General features: G+C 39.0%; 1 protein-coding gene across 1 annotated transcript in view; it reads left to right on the top strand.

Annotated features, from left to right (window-relative positions):
* Positions 1-20,612, top strand: part of LOC139946289 (ATP-binding cassette sub-family C member 9-like) — a 33,757-nt gene extending 13,145 nt beyond the window's left edge. Inside the window, exons 12-31 of the mRNA XM_071943915.1 lie at positions 517-625; positions 1,401-1,490; positions 2,175-2,340; positions 3,142-3,279; positions 3,893-4,115; positions 4,666-4,877; positions 5,570-5,733; positions 6,937-7,006; positions 7,488-7,645; positions 8,576-8,668; positions 9,553-9,655; positions 10,893-11,006; positions 12,619-12,730; positions 13,527-13,654; positions 14,966-15,044; positions 15,491-15,599; positions 16,408-16,508; positions 16,821-16,954; positions 17,566-17,628; positions 18,475-20,612. Coding sequence (XP_071800016.1) covers positions 517-625; positions 1,401-1,490; positions 2,175-2,340; positions 3,142-3,279; positions 3,893-4,115; positions 4,666-4,877; positions 5,570-5,733; positions 6,937-7,006; positions 7,488-7,645; positions 8,576-8,668; positions 9,553-9,655; positions 10,893-11,006; positions 12,619-12,730; positions 13,527-13,654; positions 14,966-15,044; positions 15,491-15,599; positions 16,408-16,508; positions 16,821-16,954; positions 17,566-17,628; positions 18,475-18,624 — 2,516 coding nt within the window. The 3' untranslated portion in view covers positions 18,625-20,612. The remainder of the gene's footprint in view (positions 1-516; positions 626-1,400; positions 1,491-2,174; positions 2,341-3,141; positions 3,280-3,892; positions 4,116-4,665; positions 4,878-5,569; positions 5,734-6,936; positions 7,007-7,487; positions 7,646-8,575; positions 8,669-9,552; positions 9,656-10,892; positions 11,007-12,618; positions 12,731-13,526; positions 13,655-14,965; positions 15,045-15,490; positions 15,600-16,407; positions 16,509-16,820; positions 16,955-17,565; positions 17,629-18,474) is intronic.
* Positions 20,613-23,739: the final 3,127 nt, after the last annotated feature.

Genomic DNA, 23,739 nt, shown 5'->3' on the forward strand with positions numbered 1-23,739 from the left:
GCCTTGGATCGGTCGAGTTGGTCTTCGAAAAGCATTTGTAACCGTTTGTTATAAAATGCATATGGTTAGAAAGATAATTTAAAAGTAGAATACAATGATCCACACAAATTTGCCTCGAAATTGCATGGTTTTCCTTTTACTTTGCGAACTAACACGGTCGACCATTTATGGGAGTCAAAAATTTGACTCCCATAAATGGCCGACCGTGTTGGACGACAAGGTAAAAGGAAAACCATGCAATTTCGAGTGATACTTGTGTGGATCATTATATTCTACTTTTAAAATATCTTTCTAAACATATGCATTTTATAACAAACGGTTACAAACGCTTTTCAAAGACCAACTCGACTGATCCAAGGCAACGTGTTCCTTTAATAGCGTAGTCGAACTATGGTCAACAATAGCTCTTGTGCGAACTTGTCCCAAGCTACAGCCACTACTTTGGATACAGCCTAGCATTTTAATAATGAGCTATGTGGTGATTGACCTCAACTTGACCTGTTTTGCATATTTCAGGTGAGCTGACAGTCATCGTTGGTAGTGTAGGTAGTGGCAAGTCTTCCATCCTCAGTGCCCTTCTGGGTGAGATGACAACAGTCAGCGGTTGTGTAGATCTACGGCACAGGTGGGAATTTTTAAACAATTTTATGAGATATCACCTAAATCGCAAGTCCGGATGGCTACTTTAAAGGCAGTGGACACTATTGGTAATTACTCAAAATAATTATTCGCATAAAACCTCACTTGATAACGAGTCATGTGGAGAGGTTGATAGTATAAAACATTGCAAGAAACGGCTCCCTCTGAAGTGGCATAGTTTTCGTGAAAGAAGTAATTTTCGACGAATTTGATTTCGAGACCTCAAGTTTAGAATTTGAGGTCTCAAAATCAAGCATCTGAAAGCACACAACTTCGTGTGACAAGGGTGTTTTTTTCTTTCATAGTTATCTTGCAACTCCGACGACCGATTGAGCTAAAATTTTCACAGGTTTGATATTTTATGCATATGTTGAGATACACCAAGTGAGAAGACTGGTCTTTGACAATTACCATTAGTGTCCACTGTCTTTAAAGTAAGGTTTAAATCAACTATCACCTGGGACACATTGCCATCTACTTTTTAGGCTGAAACTGTGCATAGGATGTAGGTATCATGGGTATCATCCACCATATAGGAGCCTTGTTGGTGGAGCAGAATGCACTGCCTTCCTAACTTTTTACGAAGCAACTATGGTTAAGTGCCTTGCTCAGGGGCACAAGTGTCATGACCGGGATTCTAACCACATTCTGCTGCTGACATAGCAAAGACAACACCAGAGCTTGGGTCTGTTGAACTAGATTGCCCGGCCCACGACACACCACATACATCTCTTACATCTCTTGTTTGTTTTTACTTTCAGGGATGTTGCATATGTTGCACAGCGCCCATGGATCATCAATGCCTCAGTTAGGGATAATATTCTCTTAGGATGTGACATGGATGACACAAGGTAGGCAATTATTTTACCCCATCACTGCCTGTAGCCCTTTTCACACTACTCTCGTCCCTCAAGCCTTCCCTGAGGATTTCAAAATTTGCCTCATGGTGGAACAATCTAGTGAGGTTTGCGGGAACACCATCTAACAGTGTGTTGTGGGGGTTTTGAAAATAACTAGTGGTTTTGCAACTCAACATTTCAATCAGTATGCTCTGGGGTGGATTTCACAAAGAGTAAGGACCAGTCTTATTTCGAGTTAGGACCAGTTACTCGTCCTAACTTAGGACTAACCATGCAGTTTGTATATCTCCTAGGACTAGTCCTAAGTTAGCCTAACTCTTTGTGAAATCGACCCCTGGACCCAGTTTCATAGAACTGCTTAAAAAATGTATGCTAATCAGCTGTCGATTTCACCAAACTCTTCCTAACTTAGGATTAATCTAAGGCCTTAGGACGGGTTCAGTTCCTTATCCAAATACGTAGGACGCATTGAACTCATCATAAGTTAGGACGGGTTACTCGTCCTAACTCAAGCTGGGATTAATCCTAGCGTTTTGTGAAATAGGCTGCAGGATAAGGTTACGAGCCAAAACACCACATCACATGTACAATTTGTGACTGGTATCCTGCTACACTTTGCTAAGCACAAAATCTGTTTTTGATTACTTGGTCTCTCTTGCTTGTTATTTCTTCTAGGTATAATGAGGTGGTATCAGCATGTGCCCTGAAGCAGGACTTTGAGCAACTACCAGCCGGAGACCTGACAGAGATCGGAGAGAAGGGGATTAACCTCAGCGGTGGTCAGAAGCAAAGGGTCAGCCTCGCGAGGGCGCTCTATTCAAACAAGAAAATCGTCGTCATGGTAAGAGTGACGCGCTATGTGGGTGGTTTTTTTTAGTCCTGGCTGAGGTTTTTTTAAAGTATTTTTAATTGCTTTGAGTATTCTTTCTGTTAAATTTTTATTGAAATATCTCCTGTGATTGGTATTTTGGCTGAACTTTTGCTTTGTTACTAAGTTTTGCTTCTGCTTCATCTTTGAAGTGCCTTGAGGCCCTCACATTTGGCGCTTTAAATAAATATTTTGTTATTGTTATAAAGGGGTACATTTATGGACCTGTTCTGCGACCCTGTGTGAGTCTAACTTCTTTGTACTCTCTCATGACTGGGTTAGGTTTTGTTTGCACCACTGTTTTTGCTACTCAAGTTGCATCTTATTGTTTGTAATAAATACTAAACATTCTTTGACAAGAATGTGACCTAGTCGCATTTTCTTTGTTCTGGTGCATAGTCTTTGCGGCATTGTTTAAACGATATCCTCTGTAGATGAATAACACTACCAAGCCAGGTGTCAAATCACATGAATGTTAAAGGAACATTACAAAAATTGGATTGATGCCACAACAAAAATAAATAAAACGCTCACTGTTTGATAAACTCCAGACGCGAGATAAAATTATTTATTTCTCATCAAATATGAAATTTCAGACAGAAATATTTCAAGGGATGTTTTCTACTATCATCATTATTAGACTGTGTAAGTTTTATGTAAATCTGTGATCGTCTCGATTTTTGTTTCTTACCAATTCTGTAACGCTCCTTTAATGAGAAACCATGCATACAGAGCCAACTTAGGTTCACGTGACTTTTGCTACCATTCCCCTAGGATGACCCACTGTCGGCTCTGGATGCACACGTCAGTCAGCACATCGTTCACAGAGGCATTATGGGATGGCTGAGAACGGAAGACAGGACGGTCATCTTGGTTACTAACCAGTTACAGTATCTACAGCAAGCTGACCAGGTAAAACAAAAACCATAGCTCTGTTGCTGCCAGTTGATGTCAGTTATTGCATTTATTTATCTTTCATTGACTAGCCAGCAGGACCAGTTAGCTAATCCTTTCACTGGTCAAACCGCCTTTTCGCCCGTCGTTGATTTGGGATTTGCAATCAAATGACAGGAATCTACTTTTTGTGTCATGGCGGAGTGGTGTAGAGCATCAAATTCAAACTCTGATGGTTAAGTCATCGGAGTGCGGGTTCGAATCCCTGTCATGACACTGGTGTCCTTGAGCTAGATGCTTTACTATAATTGCTTCTCTCCACCCAGGGGTATAAATGGGTACTTTCAAGGGTTGAGTTTTATGTTGCAAATCAGAGAGCCAAGGCAGCTCAGGGCTGTAAACTTCCCAGGGAGCTGAGAAAGATTTATTAAAAGAATGTTATTGGCCCAGTGAACAGGGCACTCATATTTTGTAAAGCTTATTGATATGGTTATGGTAAAGTGCGCTGTATAAGAACTAGTTATAATTATTGTTAACAAAAAATGTATTTGTTTTGTCCTGCCAAAAAGTTTATACTTCTTTAATGAAGGTATGTTATTGCTCATGAGCTTCTGTATTCATAAACATACAGATTCTTGTGATGGACGGTGGGAGAGTAACTCATCAGGGAACCTTGGAAGAGATCAAGATGGCCGACCCAGACCTCCACCAATCATGGTCTGATCTACTGGTATCCAACCAATCAGGACCAGAGGATAGTTCTCAATATACAGCCGAGCAAACCGACACCACACTTGGGGTTGGACGTCGGAAAAGCGTTCTGAAGGGCAAGGATTTCAAGACTGGAACGGAAGGTGAATTTGGGCGTTTGAGTTAAAGTTCAGATTAAGTTTTCAAAGGTATTGTTGAGAAGCTGTGCCGAGAAGTAATTTGATGCAAATTCATGTTAGGGAAAGGTTTTTTTAAATTCTTATACCAATATTTTAGATGGAATGTTCATATACAGTAATCTTTGATCATGTGTAAGGCATGGAATTTCATCTTTGTTGGGGCAAGGCTATTACCATTATGCAATGGGCACTTCCATTGGGATATCTTAAAGTGTATGGGAACATTTTGAAGGGGCACCAAGGCCAAGAACAATTGCCTCTGCGGCCTTTGTATAATTTCAGGCCTGATATACCACCCTTTAGTATTTGAATAGAGCGCCCTGTAAGTCACTGCAAGAAGAGAAACACTGCTCATCATTCATTATTAGTGAAAGATAACGATCTTCTGTTCATCACTATTTATCCATGTCAAGTTTTGCACGCCATTTTTGTAGGGTCTATTAGCTTTGTATCTATATTTCACAGTTACAACCTTTCTTACCCCAATATTTGTCAACCCACATTTTAATTCAAGGTACAACACCTCATGGAGAAAATGGTAAACTCATCCAAACAGAGGAGCGTAAGACCGGTACAGTTTCCTACAAGGTTTACCTCTACCTAATGAAGAAGACCGGCTTCTCATTGATGACCTGGGTCATCGCCTTGGTGATATTCAACATCTGCTTGATGGGAAAGGCGTTGAAGCTGGCTGAGTGGGCTGAGGCCGGACTGACCAATGCCAATGTAGGTTGCATGTAAACTGGGCCCAATTTCATAAAGACTGTAATCACAAATATTTGCTTAGCATGGGACAATGATTCCCAGGATTGTGCAACTAAAATTGTTGTGATATTGATGTCAGGTGAATTGGGTCAATATCTTTATTCTGCTACACTAATGCCCCTGGCCTGTAAGTTAATCTCCCTTGAGGGAGAATTGGGTACCGTTGCCAACCAGGTTTATACAAAAAGCTAATGTGTTAACCTTGCTTAAACAAATTAAAGTTCTGAATTTCCCTCCGCATCCTGTTGTTGTTCCCATTTTTAACTGAACAAAAATTGAACTTTTGAGAAAAGCAAGTACATTGATAAGATGTTTTGCCATAAAAACGGAATGAAGTGTAAAAAGAGGCCGAGATAGGACTGTTGGGACATGTTATTTTGACATACAGACATTGTATGCCTTTAAAACTGTTGAATGGAAAAAATTGGGCTCAATTTACTCAGAAATTATCTTTTTTTTAGTTAAGATTGTCCCTCCCCTTCTGTGGTTATCCCTCCCTTCTGTGGTTGCCCCTGTTGTATTTTGAAGAAGAAGAAAGTGTTACTGGAAAAACTGGAAGTTTCATCTCAAGTACAAGCACATTAGCATTGTTTGATTTGATATTTGTATATATTTTTTAATTGACTGGTCTTTTTTTCTGTTGTATCCTACAGGCTACATCGCACGCAGAACCCTACGTAGTTGGCTACACTCTATGGTCTAGTGCAGGTATTCTAGCTAATATTGTAAGCGACTGTTGCCGCACCATGGCCGTGTTCTATGCCACCAGGAATCTCTTCAGCGGGCTGTTGCACAATGTGTCACATCTCTCTCTAAGGTTTGTAAAAACTGACGATCACCGTGGTCTAGTGGTTAGACTGCAGCCGTTGATTTCACCAAACTCTTCCTAACTTTGAATTAAATAGTCTTTAGGACTTGCGACAAGTTAAGTTCCCTGCAGCCGATTTCACGAAACGCTAGGATTAATCCTAACTCGAGTTAGGACGAGTAACCCGTCCTAACTTAGGAAGGGTTTAATGCGTCCTACGTATTTGGGTACGGATCTGAACCCGTCCTAAGATTAATCCTAAGTAAGAAAGAGTTTGGTGAAGTTAGGACACATTGAACCCATCCTAACTCCAGAAATCGTGAAATAGGCTGCAGGACTTGCAGTCACCAGATTGTGGGTTCGAATCCTACCAAGCTAACCGCTGATTTCATAATGACTAGAATAAGTATTGCCGTCTAGTTTATACTGAATCACAATTCTTGATTTGTGCAGTTCATAATCTTAGATGTTAAAGCAATGCTTGTATAAGAGAGAATGGCTGTTGCCAGCTTGGCGTTATATCCCCTTGTGGGAGTTCCCTTGACGGTATGATTATTTAAACAAACATAAATAAACCAATCCATGATCTCATATCTGGAGAGACACAACTGTACTCATGACCCTAGCTGGGATTCAAACCAGGGCCTAATTTCATAGCACAAAATTAGCTAAGCTCATCAAAGTTATGCTTACCAGAACAAGACTACCAGCCAAACCTTTTCACAAGTACAATTTGTGACTGGTATCCTGCTAAGTTTTGCTTAGAGGGAAATTGTTCAGCAAAATTTTCTGCTTAAGCAGCTCTTTGAAACTGGTACAGTGAGGTGAGTCGAACACCTAAAGCCCGGTTCATACTTCCTGCGAATGCGAAGCGAATTTTGGAGACGCAACAATCAGTATGAGCCCCTTTCCCTTTGTGACGCATTGAAATTCGCTTCGCATGAAGCATTTGCAGGAAGTATGAACCGGGCTTTACTCACAAGCCAGCCATGCCATCATAACTTTTGATATGAGATTGGTTGATTGATATAACAATTGGTTTTTATTGTACAGCACTGTGTGATGTCTGTGACATGGAAGGCATTTTTTTATATAAAATATTATTATTATTAGAAGTTTATGTACTCAAGTCTGTCAGCATTTTCTTCTTGATTTCCTCCTGGGGTACATGTACCTCATTTTATTTCAATTTTAAAACTTTGTTTTTCAAAGGTTCTTTGATACAACGCCAATTGGACGAATTCTCAACAGATTCTCCAGTGACACGAACCACATTGACCAAGTATGTTGCATTTCTTTTAAATGATATGTTTCCAAGTTCACTAAACTAAACCCAGTTGATGAATTTTGCTGCCCCCCTTTTGAAAATTGTTTCCTGTTTACATTCTGATTTTGAATGAGTGAATGTAATGAGATTTATGGAGGCGCTAGGTGGCAGCAGACTTGCCGGGTGAATCTAATGTTCTCGGATATTTCTGCATGCTAAGAACTGCATAAACAATGGAACCTTTGGGGCGCGCGCGTAAAGCTTGGAATTAGGTGCATTGTGGTCTACCTGGTATCCAAATTTGATCCATATCTATCCCACAATGCAGCTCATTCAACAGTCTGTGCTTGCGCACTGGTATTTGTGAAAAGGTCTATGGTAATTTATCGTCTGCTGCCATCTTTCGTCAGCATTGACTTCTCCCAGCTGAAACCATACTCCTCTAGTTGACTAGCTTGGTGAATAATCCATTGCCTTTTGCCATTTAATCTTACAGTACTTGTTCCTCAATCTGGATGCAGTGTTATACAACATATGTAAAGGCATATTCAGCGTTCTCTTGGATGTGATAATTGCACCGGCATATCTCCTAGCTGTAGTCCCTCTGGCAGTCATGAACGCTCTGATGGTCAAATTGTTTTTGGCCTCGTCCAGGTACAGATGCTGCCCAAGAAAAATTAATTACCAATTTTTAATTCAACAGCTTATCTGTTATCAGTACAATATGCTCTGAGAATTTTTGCCTAATATAGCTTATTACGCCAGTTAAGCACAAAAGGTAGCTAACTTTGCTCACTAGAGAATAAGGTTACCATCCAAAATACCATACCACACATATCATCTCTTACTGCTCAGTTTTCTGCTTAGTTTTGCTTAGCAGAAAGTTGTTTTGCCTAGCAGAAAGTTGTTTTAAAAACAACGTTACATGTTGAAGCAGCTCTATGAAATTGGGCCCAAGGAGATTGAAAGCGTGAGATGTTTAGTTCTGTGATAATAGGTGAAAAACCATAATAATAACAACAATAATAATAATAATAATTGTGGCTTCTTATATAGCCCACATGTTCCGTCACTCAGTGACACTCCTGGCGCTGTAACATACAGTATTTCCTGCATGATTTGGGACTACGTTTGAATTATGAAACCTAACTCTGATAGCACCATGTAATGTTTTTACAAGGTGCTGTGGCACAATTTGCTGCTGATCGGACCAGGAACACCGGGGCAAACCCCTTCTCTTTTCGATACGTGCACTGGGTTCTTTTACATTCGTTATATAACACATGGGACCAACGTCTTAAGGTCCCATCCGAAGGACGAACCAATGGTGAAGTGTCTTGCTTAAGGACACAAGTGTCACGGCTGGGGATTCGAACCCACACTCTGCTGATCAGAAACACCAGAGTTTGAATTCGGTGCTCTTAACCGCTCTGCCACGACACTTCCACAATTCAGAATTAGAACACAATTGGAAAGGTATGAAGCAGTGGTATTCTACTCCTTACTGCGTCTTACTGCTTCTCTGCTTCATTTTAATACTGAGTGGTGTATTAACAGTTTCATCTCTTTCTGGTCTTTGTTTAGAGAGGTGAAACGTCTTGAGAGTGTTTCCAGGTCACCTATTCTAGCTCGCTTCTCACAGACCCTGGATGGACTGTCAACTATTAGAGCCTATGGGTATGTACAAACACATGTACAATGTCATCATTAAATGATGTTCACTACACTCTGTGGTTATTAGTATTTTTAGTATATATTTCTGGTAATGAAACCAAGGATGGTTAATAAGTGAACTTAATCACTGTAGCTCGCAAGCCTGAGGAAACTTGTTAACAAGGGCACTTGCAATGAACCAGAAAAACTGTCTTTAACCCTTACTCTTCCATGCTAAGTGTTCTGTCCAATCCAAAGGACTGAGCAATATTGCAAAGGATCTTGCTCAAGGACACAATTACCACAACCTTGGGACTAAAACCCACACTCTGCTGATCAGAAACACCAGAGCTTTGAGTCCAGTGCTCTTAACCGCTGGCTGCGACACTTTTACTTTTGCTTTGTATGATATGTTTTATTACAACCAACAACATACACTGTGAACGGCCTGGATGTGATTTCTCTACAAAACTTGTTAGGTGGCTCATTTGGATGTGATATTGGTGACATCCAAATGAGCCACCTTACCTTTTTTGTAGAGAAATAACATCCAGTCCGTTCACAGTGATATTGCAAGTCTAACCAAAGTATACAAGCACCTTACTCTGCCGATCAATCAGTCTTTCGCCATGTCCTGAAGAGTGTTGGCCCCTCCACTCCTGCCTGCCTAGCCTGCGCACTTCGGTGTTACATGTAGAAGGTGCTGTTGGCAATAGTATCAATTTCCCATCCCTTACTTGGCCTTCTCTGTCTATATTTCCCAGTGACTGGTGCTAGAAAGTAACAAACTTATTGGTTTAAGAAATAAAAACTTGACTCTGACATACTCCTTAATTTATTCATCATGAGGATTGATTTATGGAAGAATTTTGAGTCTTGTATCTTTGTACTCCCTTTCACTCTTACAGTTACGAGCGGGATTTCTTTAACACATTCCTTCGGAGTATCAATGATAACTGTACAGCGTTTCTATATCTAAAGATATGCAACCTCTGGCTCAACACAAGACTGGTAAGATAACCTTTTTTTTGGTCTACCATTTTTATTGGATCTGTGCACAAGTCTGAGAGAATGTTTGTGATCAATGTCCTCCTACAAACTGTGGACCACACAAATGTAGGGACTTGAAATACTATATGGACTTTACACCTCTTCACAGTGGCTTTTTACAGTGTGATTCAAATCTTCCGAAAGCCAATGACCTCTGGCTCAACACAAGACTGGTAGGAAAACCTTTTTTGTCTACCATTTTTATTGGATCTGTGCACAAGTCTTGAGAGAATTTTTGTTCTCAATGTCCACATACGAACTGTGGACCACACAAATGTAGGGACTTAAAATACTGTATGGACTTATACACCTCTAAACAGTGGCTTTTTACAGTGTGATTCAAATCTTCCGAAAGCCAATGACCTCTGGCTCAACACAAGACTGGAAAGATACTCTTTTTTTTTGTCAACTATTTTTATTGGATCTGTGCACAAGTCTTGAGAGAATTTTTGTTCTCAATGTCCACATACGAACTGTGGACCTGAGAACAGAAGGACCACATAATGTAGGGACTTGATAAACTGTGTGGACTTATACACCTCTTCACAGTGGTTTTTCACAGTGGTGAAGAATAGGACTATCCTCAAAGGAACGTTACAGAATTGGTAAAAACAAAAATCGTGAAGATCACAGATTTACATGAAACTTACACGGTATAATGATGATGATAGTTGAAAACATCCCTTGAAATATTTCTGTCTGAAATTTCATATTTGATGAGAAATAAATAATTTAATTTCGCGTCCAGAGTTTATCGCTCAGGGAGCGTTTTATTCATTTTTGTTGTTGCATCGATGCTATGCAAAATTTGTAATCGGTTTTTCACTGTTGTCTCGTGACCCAGATGGCCGATCGATCTCAAACTTCTACAGGTTTGTCAGTTTATGTATATGGTGGATTACATAAAGGGCTTACACTGCCAGTAACTTTTGATAGCAAAACCAGTTCTGTAATGTTCCTTAAAGTGTAACAGAACAAAGAAATGACGGCAGAGTGAGTAAAACACAGAGCTGTGTGTGCAGTGAACTGCCCATTTTAGGCAATGCAGAAATTGTCACAATGGATGGTTGTATGGTGTTTTCATTGACAACTAGAGGGTGGGAATGATTCAAATCTTCCAAAAGCCAATGACAAATTTTGCCCAATAATGGTTGGGAATTTACGATCCTAATATTTGTATTAACTTTTTTTCCACTAGGATATCTTATCAGCAGTTATGGTATTGAGTGCGGGCGTAACAGCTTTAGTGACTTCATCACTCTTTGGACTGTCTGCGAGTCTAGTTGGTCTGTCCATCGCAGTGGCTTTAAGGGTAAGAATTTTATAAAGGGCTATATGTTTTCATAATAAGTGTTCTAAACTGCTCACAAAAAGTAAGGAAACTTTTTTCAATCCAGTATATTTGTCATTATTTAGTCCTCTCTTTGTATATGGTATATATCAATGCAAAGCTGAGCTGTTCCTCTTTAAAATGATACCACAATTGCAATGATTACATGTTGCTGGACTTGACCACATTAATGAGAATGAGACAAAGTCACAAATCAAATGTGCCAAAATTAGCAATTTTGCGTTACTGTGTGAACAACCTTAATTGACACTGTAATTCAAACAAGCAACACAACTTACTGATCTTAATCCACTTTATTGGGTCAATAAGTTTGGTATAGAGCAAGACAACTTACTGATCTTAATAAACTTTATTGATACAAAAAGTTCAGTAACGAGTGGATGATCCGAAGGCGTTGATGACAGCCTGTCACCTTCTTCTCCATGCTGCACACAAGTCTTGTGATGCGCTGATGATGAGGGATGGCATTCCATTTTTCATTAAGGAACCTGGTTAGGTCAGCCACAGTTGATGTGTTGGTGGTTCTGGGCGCGGACAGCGAGGCCAAGCTGGTCCCACAGATGTTCCATGGGATTCAGGTCTGGACTGTTAGCGGGCCAATCAATCCGGTGCACCCCAACATTTTTTCAGGTAGTCGGTCACCAGTCGGGCTCGATGGGGCGAGCGTTGTCATCTTGAAAGATGGCATTTGGTCCAAGAGTCTGCAAGTATGGGACTGCATTCGGCTGTAGAATATCGTCTCGCAAATACCCATCAAGGTGTTTTTCATGAGATGGGGGTTAATTGTGTCCGATGAGCTCACTGGTGCAAATCCATGTGTAAACCAATAATGGTTCTAAAAAGCTTGATCAGTTTGAATAATGAGCATTACCTATTGACCATTCACAGACAACGGTAATTTTGGCACATTTGATTTGTGACTTTGCCTCATTGTCATTCGTGTAGCCAAGTTCAGCAACATGTAATCGTTGCAAATGTGGTATCATTTTAAAGAGGAACAGTTCAGCTTTGCATTGATATGTATCATATACAAAGAGAGTACTAAATAATAACAAATATACTGGATTGAAAAAAGTTTCCTTACTTTTTGTGAGCAGTTTACATGGTGTCACCACAAACCTAACTTACTAACTGGGTGTTCTAGTCTTCTGTTTAAGAAGCAGTACTAGTATGCCCCTTTAGTTGTGACATGTGCAGGCCATGCAGGCTGATAAACAATTACTTGGAAAAAGCATGGAAAAAGGTTTTGTTTTGGAGATTGGATTTACCTATTTAACGACTTTGACCTGCTGGTTGAGGTTGTAATACTCGCTACGTGTTAATTGTGTTATCAACACAGTTTTCTGAACCAAAATTACCAATGGTATAAATGGAATGAGTAATAATTGTCTCAATCTTGGCATAGTCCTTCTCAATGGTTAAGTAACAACAAAGTTAGGACTCTTCTAGGGTTGAAGCAAAAGGGAAAAACTACACAAGTTAGTGGTTTTTTTAAAAGGTAGATAATTTGAGCAAATGTATTCCTTCATAATACTTGTTTGTAAATTTCCTGTGAATATTTGTCTCTTAACAGACCTCCAATTTAATCAGTTATGCTGCACGGTATTACGGAGAGCTAGAGATCCGTATGAATGCTGTGGAGAGAGTGGAGCATTACACACTTCTTCCAACAGAGAAATATCACGGTAAATATTGTAGATGAATGGTTATGAGTTTGTTTTGGTGGGATTGTAATTGTCATTGTAATCTAGGCCCGAGGTGATTTTGCGATTGTAAAAAGTTGGTGTGAAATTAATGTCCTAATTATTTGATTTTGACTAAACTCGCCCTATTCATCATTGTCATTGTGTAGTTTTTCAGGCCTGGAATTTCATCTTTGAAAGGGCAAAGCTATTTTCAAGGTCGTTTCCATTAGAAAATCTTAAAATCAATGGGAAACTTTTGAAGGGGGCATCAAGGCCAAGACCAGCGGCAACAGAGCCATCACATTTGTGGCCTGTGTGTAATTCCCTCATCCTGTCACTTTTTGGCACATTCATAATTAAAGGTTGTGGACACTATTGGTAATTACTCAAAAATTTTAGAATTTGAGGTCTTGAAATCAACCATCTAAACGAACACAACTTCGTGTGACAAGGGTGTTTTTTCTTTCATTGTTATCTCCCAACTTCGACGACCAATTGAGCTCAAATTTTCACAGGTTTGTTATTTTATGCATATGTTGAAATACACCAACTGAGAAGACTGGTCTTTGACAATTACCAATAGTGTCCAGTGTCTTTAAGCTACACATGATAAAAATGTCTTTGTTATACTATGGTAATAGATGGTGAATTTATTGGTCATGTGATGTGCTTCGAAGACACATGTACATGGCTCAGGGGATTATAAGTGGGGTACATCACCTTGATCGTTATTTTCCACTGCCTTGTACAGTATTAGAAATGTGGTTCATCTCATTCTTATGCTTGGTGCATACAGGTATTGTGCCAACAGCAGACTGGCCAGCCAGCGGAGCAATTGAATTCAGTAAGGTGTCGGCTCGTTATGACATCACATTGGAACCTGTGCTTCATCAGATCAGCCTCAAGATCAGTCCAGGAGAAAAGGTATATTTTATTTACTAATTTATTTAATGTCAACAAAACCTCAACAAATTGAAAAGATAAAAATACACCATATTTACAGTAAAAGGTACGCAAACACGTAATTAAGGAAACAGGATAACCCTGACACTCATGGACGACCTCAAGACCATCTTGACAAAGTATGAAACAAGTAACAATAACATTTACAGCTTTGCACATTGGACAAACCATGTAACAGTTTTCACAACCCTTACATTTTCCAGTGGTGTTACTTCTTTTAGTATTATACCATCACTTTTCATACTACTCAAGATTTTTTTCTTCAATGTACTGCTGCGTGTTGTTCCTTTAGACATCAAAAAGTATAATAACTGATTGATTGATCAATGGTTTAAAGCCATGGACTCTATTGGTAATTACTCAAAATAATTGTTAGCATAAAACCTTACTTGTTTTAAAACAATCAATAGAGAGCTGTTGATAGTATAAACAATTTTGAGAAACGGCTTCCTCTGAAGTAACAAAGTTTTCGGGGAAAAAAAAGTGATTTTCCACTAAAATATATGTTTTCGCGGTCAATTTAAAAAAAAATCCATTCATTTTAACTCCTGACTCATTAATTTTCGTTTTGGAAATGAATGCACTTTGAATCAGCATTCAAGAGTCAAAAAGAGTTATTCAATTTCAACAGTTAAGCATTCACTGGCCAAAAAAAAAAAAAAAATGCAATGATGTGTGCTCGAAAACGAAATTGAATGCATTAAGAACTAAAAAGAAACCCTAGTTTGAGAGGATAAGGGGAAAATGCATGAATTTGAATGCATGTTAATGAAATTGAGTGATTTTTTGCTGAAATTGGCCGGGAAAACGTATATTCGAATTTGATTTTGAGATCTCAAAAAAAGATTTTGAGGTCTTTAATCAAGCATCTGAAAGCACACAACTTCTTGTGACAAGGTTGTTTTTTCTTCCATTATTATCTCGCAACTTCGACGACCAATTGAGTTCAAAGTTGCACCGGTTTGTTATCTTGTGTGCATATGTTGAGATACACCAAGTGAGAAGATTGGTCTTGGACAATTACCAAAGGTGTCCAGTGTCTTAAACACATATCATTCGCTAACAGCATTGCTAACAACAGTTGTGTAATTGTTTTCCCAATATTTGTTGTTACCAGCCTTTTCTTTCTTTGCATGAGTTTTACTTAATCATAATTTAACATTTTCTGAGCATTACACAACAGTTAATGTGAGTAATGGAGGAAGGTGCTAGGTCTGTATTCTTTTGAGTTGCTTTTTGACAATATTTTGGGGTATGTATTCTTCCTATAAGGTTGGTATTTGTGGACGGACAGGAAGTGGGAAGTCATCATTAACATTGGCACTACTTCAGCTCATTGACATAAATGAAGGTAATTTTTAAAGTTTTTTTTTTTAAAGTGTCAGCTATCACAATGACATAAGTTTTTGGAATTGAAGTTTAAAACAAAATTCACTGATGGACCAATTGGTTAACAGTCAGGAACCGTGGCTCAAAAGATTTTTCTTGAAGAGTTATCACTTATTCCGTTGCTTATTTCGATGTAAAACTTTCATACACACTATTACAGATAGCAGGACCAGTGAACATTAAATTACATAGCAAATTATATAAGAAACAGAAAGTATGTTTTATAATAGATGTTAAATTTGCATCGGGGATAAAGAATTTGGGTTGTTTACCCATACACCGATGTGTGTTAGCACTGTATACTCAGTACTTTCCCGAGCCCTGTGAAAAAATATCACAGACATATTACTCGGGTGGGAGTATGTTATGTCAATGTCATTATGTTTACGTTTGTGTTTTCCTGATTAGGATCCATTATAATTGATGGTTTGGATATCTCGCGGGTCTCTCTTACCGTCCTACGTCAGTGTCTCTCAGTCATCCCTCAGGATCCAATTCTCTTTGCAGGAACCATCAGGTCAGTCTTCATCATCTCTTTCTGAAAAAACAAATCTTCTTAGTACAAAGACAAATATTTTTATGGGTTAAATTAAGAAAAGTTACTTGAGTGGGCGTTGAACCTGTGACTTCTGGATTAATGTGCTGGTGTGGCAGGAGATTCTGTGTCTCCCCCCCCCCCATAGCAAACTATGTACAAGCTACTTCTGATAGCGCCCTCTTTTGAATCATCCTTCTTCAGCGCATGTTAATTTCCTATATTGGGAACAGAATCTCTGAGGGGAAAGATGTCCCTATGACACCAACTGAGCTTTCTAGCCCTTGTGTTTGCAATATCTCTATTTTGTCAATATTTTGTTCCCGGTGCCAGTCAGAAGCCATTCAACCTGTAACTGCTGTTTAGCCAGGGATCACACCCAAGTTTTGACACACCTAGGAAGCGGCAGCAAAGGGATCACCTGAAGGGGATGTGACATTTTTATTTCAAATGTCAAGTAATCAGCCACAGTTTCCCTTCTGGTTTATTACTTGATAAAATCAATCTATTACAAAAATTGCCTCTCATTTCTCAAAGGCCAATTAATGACAACACAATGTACACAAGAAGTATTTTAGTGTAACAGTCAGGTGGATTTGGGGAGAAAAAAAAGGAGCAGAATGCAGTCAGAAGAAGTTTAAGATTAACTAAGAAAAGTGATCAGGAAGGAGACGAATGGTGGTGGGGGTATAGGAGGAATTAGTAGGTGTAAACACAGTGGTATAAAATTACTTTTGTTGATAAGGTTGATTTTTTTGATTTTTTTTTCTTCATTTTTTCAACCTTGTAGGAAAAATTTGGATCCAACTGGAAAGACCACTGATAATGAATTATGGGAAGCTTTGGAGATTTCCCAAGTCAAAGGTCTGGTGTCTGAACTCGGCGGACTAGGTATGTATCTCTTATACAAATGAGCTGTCTGGCCCTAATGCTGGTCACAATACTTTGTCAATTTTACTATGTCTGAATGTTTGATGTTAAGTTATCATTATGATTGGTCAATGTATGAGTAAACAATTGTTTATCAAATTGCCCTCCAAAAGGCGATCAGAGCATACTGATCAAAACGTCGACTTGAAACCAATGGTTTTTTTAGAACCACCCCAACTCATTAGAGATAGTCATTACATGGTGTCACCGCAAACCTTTCAATATCGTATTTCCACCATGCAAAGTTTCAAATCCTACTTAATTGTTTATCAGATTTCCAGGTTTCAGAAGGAGGAGAAAACTTCAGTGTCGGTCAGCGTCAGCTGTTCTGCTTAGCGAGGGCGTTCCTTCGTAAGTCTCACATCCTGATCATGGATGAAGCAACAGCATCAATTGACTTAGAAATGGTAGGTTGAACTCATAATCTGATTTTTTGCCTAAATACTTACAATAATACACAACATTTATTCTGCGCTTAGTACGATTGCTTCTAAGCACTCTATCAGTAATTTCCTGCAACGGATGTGGGAGTACATTGAATTATGAGACCTACTCCTTTTACATAGCACCATGTAATGGTTTACAAGGTGCTGTAGTGGAGTAAAATGCTACCAATTTAAGAACAATGGGGCGAACCCCTCTTCTTTTCGATAAGTGCACTGGTTTGTTTTTACGTGCCCTACACATTACACGGGACCATCGGCTTTTTGTCCTGTCCGAAGGACGAAGCATCATGGTTAAGTGTCTTGCTTAAGACACAGGCGTCATGACTTTGATTCAAACCAACACTGCTGATCAGAAACACCAGATATTGAGTCCGATGCTCTTAACCACTTGGCCATGACACGCCACACTTCAAGACCTATAACACTGTCTTTGGCATTTTCCCTGTGTTCAAATGCAATACTGTACAATGGTTTTCATCTTACCTGGAGGGAACCAGACTAGTTTTCCTTTTGTAGTCAGTTTGATAACATTGATGATGGATTATATATTTTTGTTGTCTTGTGTGCCTTAGGACCGGACCTTGCAGCAAGTAGTTAGTGAAGCCTTCAAAGACCAAACTGTCCTGACTGTTGCAGTAAGTTTCATTTTCTTTTGTCACTGTTTTTTTGTCTTTTGTGGACAAGATTCATGCAAGTTATCATTTACTTCCAAAAGAAACAGTCCCTCACCGAAATATTTCTTTATGGTCAATGCTAAAAACAAACTTAGAACTTCAGTCAAAAAAATCTGTCAAAAAAGTTTGGAATCTTGCTCAACCCTGGAGTGTTTTTTGTTTATTTGTTTTTCTGTTTTTGTATTTTTCTTAAGCCTTTCTAGAGTGAATTGTTCTTGGGTTCAATTATTCCTATCTAGACATTAGACCATGGAGATGGGACATTGAGGTCGAACTGCTTTCATGGTTAGACCTTGCAAACTTTCAATCACTAACTTGAATGCAAATCAATGTAGGATGCCCATTCACAGACAGATGTGATATGTGGAAGTGTCGTGGCCGAGTGGTTGAGAGCACCGAATTCAAACTCTGGTGTTTCTGATTAGCAGAGTGTGGGTTCGAATACCCAGCCTTGACACGTGTGTCCTTAAGTAAGACACTTTACATTGCTTCATCCTTCGGATCGGCGTAAAGTTGTCGGTCCCATTTGTTGTGTAACCCATGTAAAAGAACCCATTGCAGTTATCGAAAAGAGAAGGGGTTCGCCCCAGTGTTCCTGGCTGTGGCTGCTGTATGCGCAATAGCACCTTGTAAACCCTTATAATTAAGGTGCTACAAAATTGTGTCTCAGAATTCATCATTGCATAACCTATCTTTCTGAAAGTTTTTATATACTCAGCGCCTTGAGTACCTTGTTTGGTAGATTTGTGCGCTTAATAAGACTTTGATATTATTATTATGATGCTCTTTCTTCTTGACCCATAACAGCATCGTGTGGCGACCATCATGAAATGTGACACCATCATAGTCATGAGCGACGGGGAGATTATGGAGAAGGGGTCACCCAAGGAGCTGTTGGCAAAACCTGACGGGGAGTTTGCGTCTCTGGTCCAGGCAAGCAGTCAAAGCCTTAGTTGACGGACAGACGCCCTCAATCCCGATCAAGAAAGATCATCGTTATCATCCGTCCAGGATTAGGAGCAACTGAAGCCGGAAGGTCAGGCACAAATTTCAACTTCTCTACTGTACTCTTATTAATCTTGACTGTGATGCGTGCCACAATGCAGTCCGTGCCCTGATCCTATCCAAGCTGGACTACTGCTGTTGTTTGCTGAATTGTGTCTCGAAGAAATACATAGCTTGCCTCCAACGACTTCAAAACAGATGTGCTAGGCTAATCTTCCAGATGCCAAAATACTCCCACACCTCACCACTTCTAAGACAATTACACAGGCTTCCTATAGCCCAATGAAACGTGTTCCGCACACTGGTCCATACCAACGACTCATTAAATTCACATGGCTCCAGATAATTTCTCTTCACTTTTTGGAATCCATGACTGCCCATACTCCCTTCGAATCTATGATGCCATCTCCCTTGTGGTGAACAAGTCTCGCAAACTAGCTGCTACTCTACTCTACTCTACTCTAACCCAGAGCTGTTAGGTCTTAGGGGCAAAGAGATGGCAGCCATTATAATTTCCTCCACAACTCTCGATCTTCAGCGATCCTTAGTAATGGACCCTTCCCATGAAATATGCTAATTACATTTATGCATGCGTACAGACCCTATTGGTTGGCAAACACCATAGAGTTTTGCACTAAGCAGACGCGCAATCGGGTCTGTGTCACGCAGCCATTAGCCATGTACAAAACAGCGCGATTTTCCCTCATTTTGCCAACCAAAATGTTAGTGCGCATGCGCTGTGAGCAATTTACATATTTCATGGGAAGGGTCTATTGCTCCTAGGCCCGATAGCTTCTTAAGCAGAAAATATTGCTTAACATTTGTCTGCTAAGCCGAATGAGCAGGATACCAATCACAATTTGCACATGTGGAATGGTAGCTTGGCCGGTAACCTTATTCTGGTAAGCATAATTTTGTTGTGGTTATCTACTTGCTGTGCTCAAGCAGCTCTGTATACTTTGGCCCAGTTCAGTCCTGTTCATTCCTTCACATTGTCAACCCATGTCTGAGGTGGTCGGCCGCTTTTCTGGTTTTGTTTTGAAAATTAAGCATGTCGTTTGCCTAGAGGTTATGCACCAACCTTTGAAGATGCATTCATAAAAACCTAAGACAGTTTATCCATTCTGATTGGTTGAAGGGTATCTCGAGGTGTTGTTTGAACGGATGATATATAACACCAGTAAAATGTGTTGAAACATGGGCGTGACACACGAGCTTGCCTCAGCGCTTATAAGACAGTTTCTTCATTCCTATTGGTCGAGAGCACCGGCTGAAACAGTTGTGCAACATCACGCGATACGCGCGACGCTCACCGCAATCTCCTTATAAGGAGTTGTTTACCCGAGGGCCATACCATTTTATAGCTGGAGGGGTGTTGTGTTAAAAGAAATCATTGAACAATTATAATTTTTGCATTTATTTTACCTTTTGATCTAAAAGTGTTGATGTTTTTTGACCGAAAAGGTATTTATGAATGGGAATCAAAGTGTGTTGAATCGGTTTCAACTAGTGGTTTAAACCCGCAGAGGCCCGGCTCTTGATAATTCACCTTGACTTCGTCTCGGTAAAATGATCAAGTCCAGGCCTCGGCGCAAGTTTTAAACCACTAGTTGTAAACCTCTTCACCACACATTGATTCCCTTAACCATGTTTGGTTATTAAACCCTAAACATGTAAAGAATGTAAAGGGCCATGCATTTTAAGTTTTAAATTACTACCTTTTCAAAGGCAGTATACCTTTGGTTTTTGGATCAGAGGGTATGCATCAGTCTCTAGAGATGCATAAACTTTGTTTGAGTTTTTTATTTTTTAGATTGATGCAGCTGGGTTCATTGTTAACCATACACATATAAAGTATGTGTAATGCAATGCATTTTAAGTTTTTTAATTTCTACCTTTTAAGAGACAAAGTATACGTTAAGTTTTTTGGAACCTTTTAAGAGACAAAGTTGTTGTTTTAACACTGTAGTGAAAGTAACATGTGAAAATTTAATTTCAAAATGTAATCACGTTTTGGGGGTACCGCTGAAATAGTGAAGCTTATTAAACTGAACTTGCCAGCCGGATCACTTGGAGTGAATTTTGACTGGTCCTCTGTTGTTTTATCTGGCATCTGGCCAGTGGACCAACATCATTGATGTAGCAGTTATCTCAATGATACCAGTTAACAAACGCTGTGTCATTGATGAATAGCAAGTACCTGAGTTTGTTGAATACTCAATGTGTATCTGTTTGGTTTCTTTGTAACAAAAAGTTTACCCATCATTGTAGTCATGCACATAGACCTTTTCCCAAATACTCGGGCGTGCGCGTAAAGCTAGGAATTAGATGCATTGTGGTCTTGCTGGTAATCAAATTTGATCCATAGCTATCCTACAATGCAACTCATTTAACAGTTTGCGCTTGCACAATGGTATTTGCGAAAAGATCTATGGGCAATTAGATATAAGCGGAATTGGGACTGTGAACTTACATTAAAGTCACCTGGAAATAGAATTTTTTTTCTTTCAAACATAAGAGTATATGCTTACGAACAATAAAACAATTTTTTTAGTAATTGTTTGTCACGATTTATATGTTTAAAAAATATATAAAGTTGTTTGGGGGGCTGACTCCGCCTACCCCTTTTGTGACGTCAATCGAGGCAGACTTTGCCTGCAATGCGTATAGTAAACACACGTGCAAAGTACATGTACGTCCAAGCCGTGAGTTGGTACATTTCAAAAAGTGTTTTTCTGCATTCAGCAGCAATACACCTGGTCGGCATTGCCGGAAAAAACAAATATATTTTTTTTTGAAATGTACAAACTCACGACTTGGTCCGTACATGTACTTTGCAATTGTGTTTACTCTACGCATTACAGGCAAAGTCTGCCTCGATTGACGTCACGAACAGCGCCCTCTCGGGTCGGGGTCTACTCTTACATTTGTAAATAACATAAGAACTGATTTTTTAAAACCTTAGTTAATTGTTTATTCACATTCCACTCATCAAAACACATATATTAGTGACAAAAGCTTTATTTTGAAAAAATACCACTTCCAGGTGACTTTAAGTAGAAACACTAATATTTTGATGATACAAATAGTTATAGTTATAGTAATTTCTTGTATAGCATTATTATCCTAGGGTCCCTGTGTGCTTTTGTTATAAATTCTCCTCTTCCACCAAAAATGCTGAAACCATTCCTTAAAGGCAGTGGACACTATTGGTAAATGTCAAAGACTAGCCTGCACAGTTGGTGTATCTCAACAATATGCATAAAATAAGAAACCTGTAAAAATTTGAGCTTAATCGGTCGTCAAACTTGCGAGATAATAATGAAAGAAAAAACACCCTTGTCACACGAAGTTGTGTGCGTTTAGATGGTTGATTTCAAGATCTCGAGTTCTAAATCTGAGGTCTTGAAATCAAATTCGTGGAAAATTACTTCTTTCTCGAAAACTATGGCACTTCAGAGAGAGCCGTTTCTCACAATGTTTTATACCATCAACCTCTCCCCATTACTCGTCACCAAGAAATGTTTTATGCTAATAATTGTTTTGAGTAATTACCAATAGTGTCCACTGCCTTTAAACACCCTTAACTCCCTGGAGGAGTATGTTACTTGGTTTAATCATGGAGGAAGGAATAGAAGGAGCTCGAACGAAGGGACATCAAAAGTCGAACCTGTGGTACTGCGGTCGTTTAACAACACCTCGTAATCACCGACATACCTTATACAGACAATGGGCGAACTGGCATATGTGAGTTTGCGCGTGCGCACTTGGTTCTTCACTCAACCATGGTGTCGTATTTCGTATGGATATAATACAGAAAAACAAATTTTTTGAGACCTGATAAAAATTGTGTACACTTGTGCTCACCAAATCGAAAAACACAATTGAATACCAACCACGATCGTGTGCTAATACCCAAATTTTGAACCACCGCTAGTGACCAGAAAGTCAAAAAAATGAAAAAATATGCCATGATGTTTCAGTGAAACACCACAAATAGTAAATGAAAACGTGTGTATTCACAATTCTTGTCTCCAATGATTCAACTTTACACGAAGGCAACAGTGCAGAGCGGCGGTACCGCACGTTCTGTACAAAGAAATCTAATTCTTGCTCGTTAATCGGCCATCCAGCTGGAGGTCTCCTATCTTTTTCCACTGGTTAGACGGGGGCATTGTCAGGGTATTCTTTTGTTACTCTGCGGTTTTGCGGGTCGTTCGAGCTCCTTCTATTCCTTCCTCCATGGTTTAATCAAGCACATACAGGTAACTATACACCTGGATGCAGTGAAACACATTATGGCCCAGTGCATTGTTGTATGAATGATACAACTATTCAGGGACGATTCAATATATGCCAGACTTATGTGAATAATTGCTGATATTTTATAACCTTAATACATATATGAATAAGAATGATTTTTTACTGAAATTGTTTGAATGCGCAATTTGATACTTATTGAATAGCTATATATTATGAATAGTATAAAAAATAGTTCAAATGTTTTATTATAACTTAAAGTTTATATGATGATGTACAAATGGTTTTATCAGCAAAAAGTTTTATTATATTAAAGCGTAAAGTTTATAACATGATGTACAAATGGATTTGATTTGTAATTCATATTGATTGCCTTACTGCAGTATGCCATAATTCGCAGTACACTTTTTGGGGGTCTGTACTTATTTCTATATTTTGATTCAGTGCCAAATGTTTTTAGGTGTCCAACTCTAAGATCTTTACTTATAATCACAAGAAAAATAATTCCAAAAAGAAATTTTTAAAGGGCTCCAAGGTCAACTTAAATTTTGTTCTGTTTTTCCAAAAGAAGAAAGTAGTATAAGATGCCATGTAAAATGCCATTTTATTTCATACTAATTTAGAGTGAAATTGGAAAATTTACACCATTGTTCAACTTTGTAAATCAACAACAAATGGGTCTGTACATTTCAAAGGGGAGTGTTTGTGTTCATCAAAAGGTCAAAATGTAGTGTCCCTTTGATTCAATGTCATCAAAACTCGGGCATGTCAGGAAAGAACTAAATATTTCCTGTATCAAAATGCACA

This window comes from Asterias amurensis, chromosome 1, assembly GCF_032118995.1.
Source record: "Asterias amurensis chromosome 1, ASM3211899v1".
Taxonomy (NCBI): domain Eukaryota; kingdom Metazoa; phylum Echinodermata; class Asteroidea; order Forcipulatida; family Asteriidae; genus Asterias; species Asterias amurensis.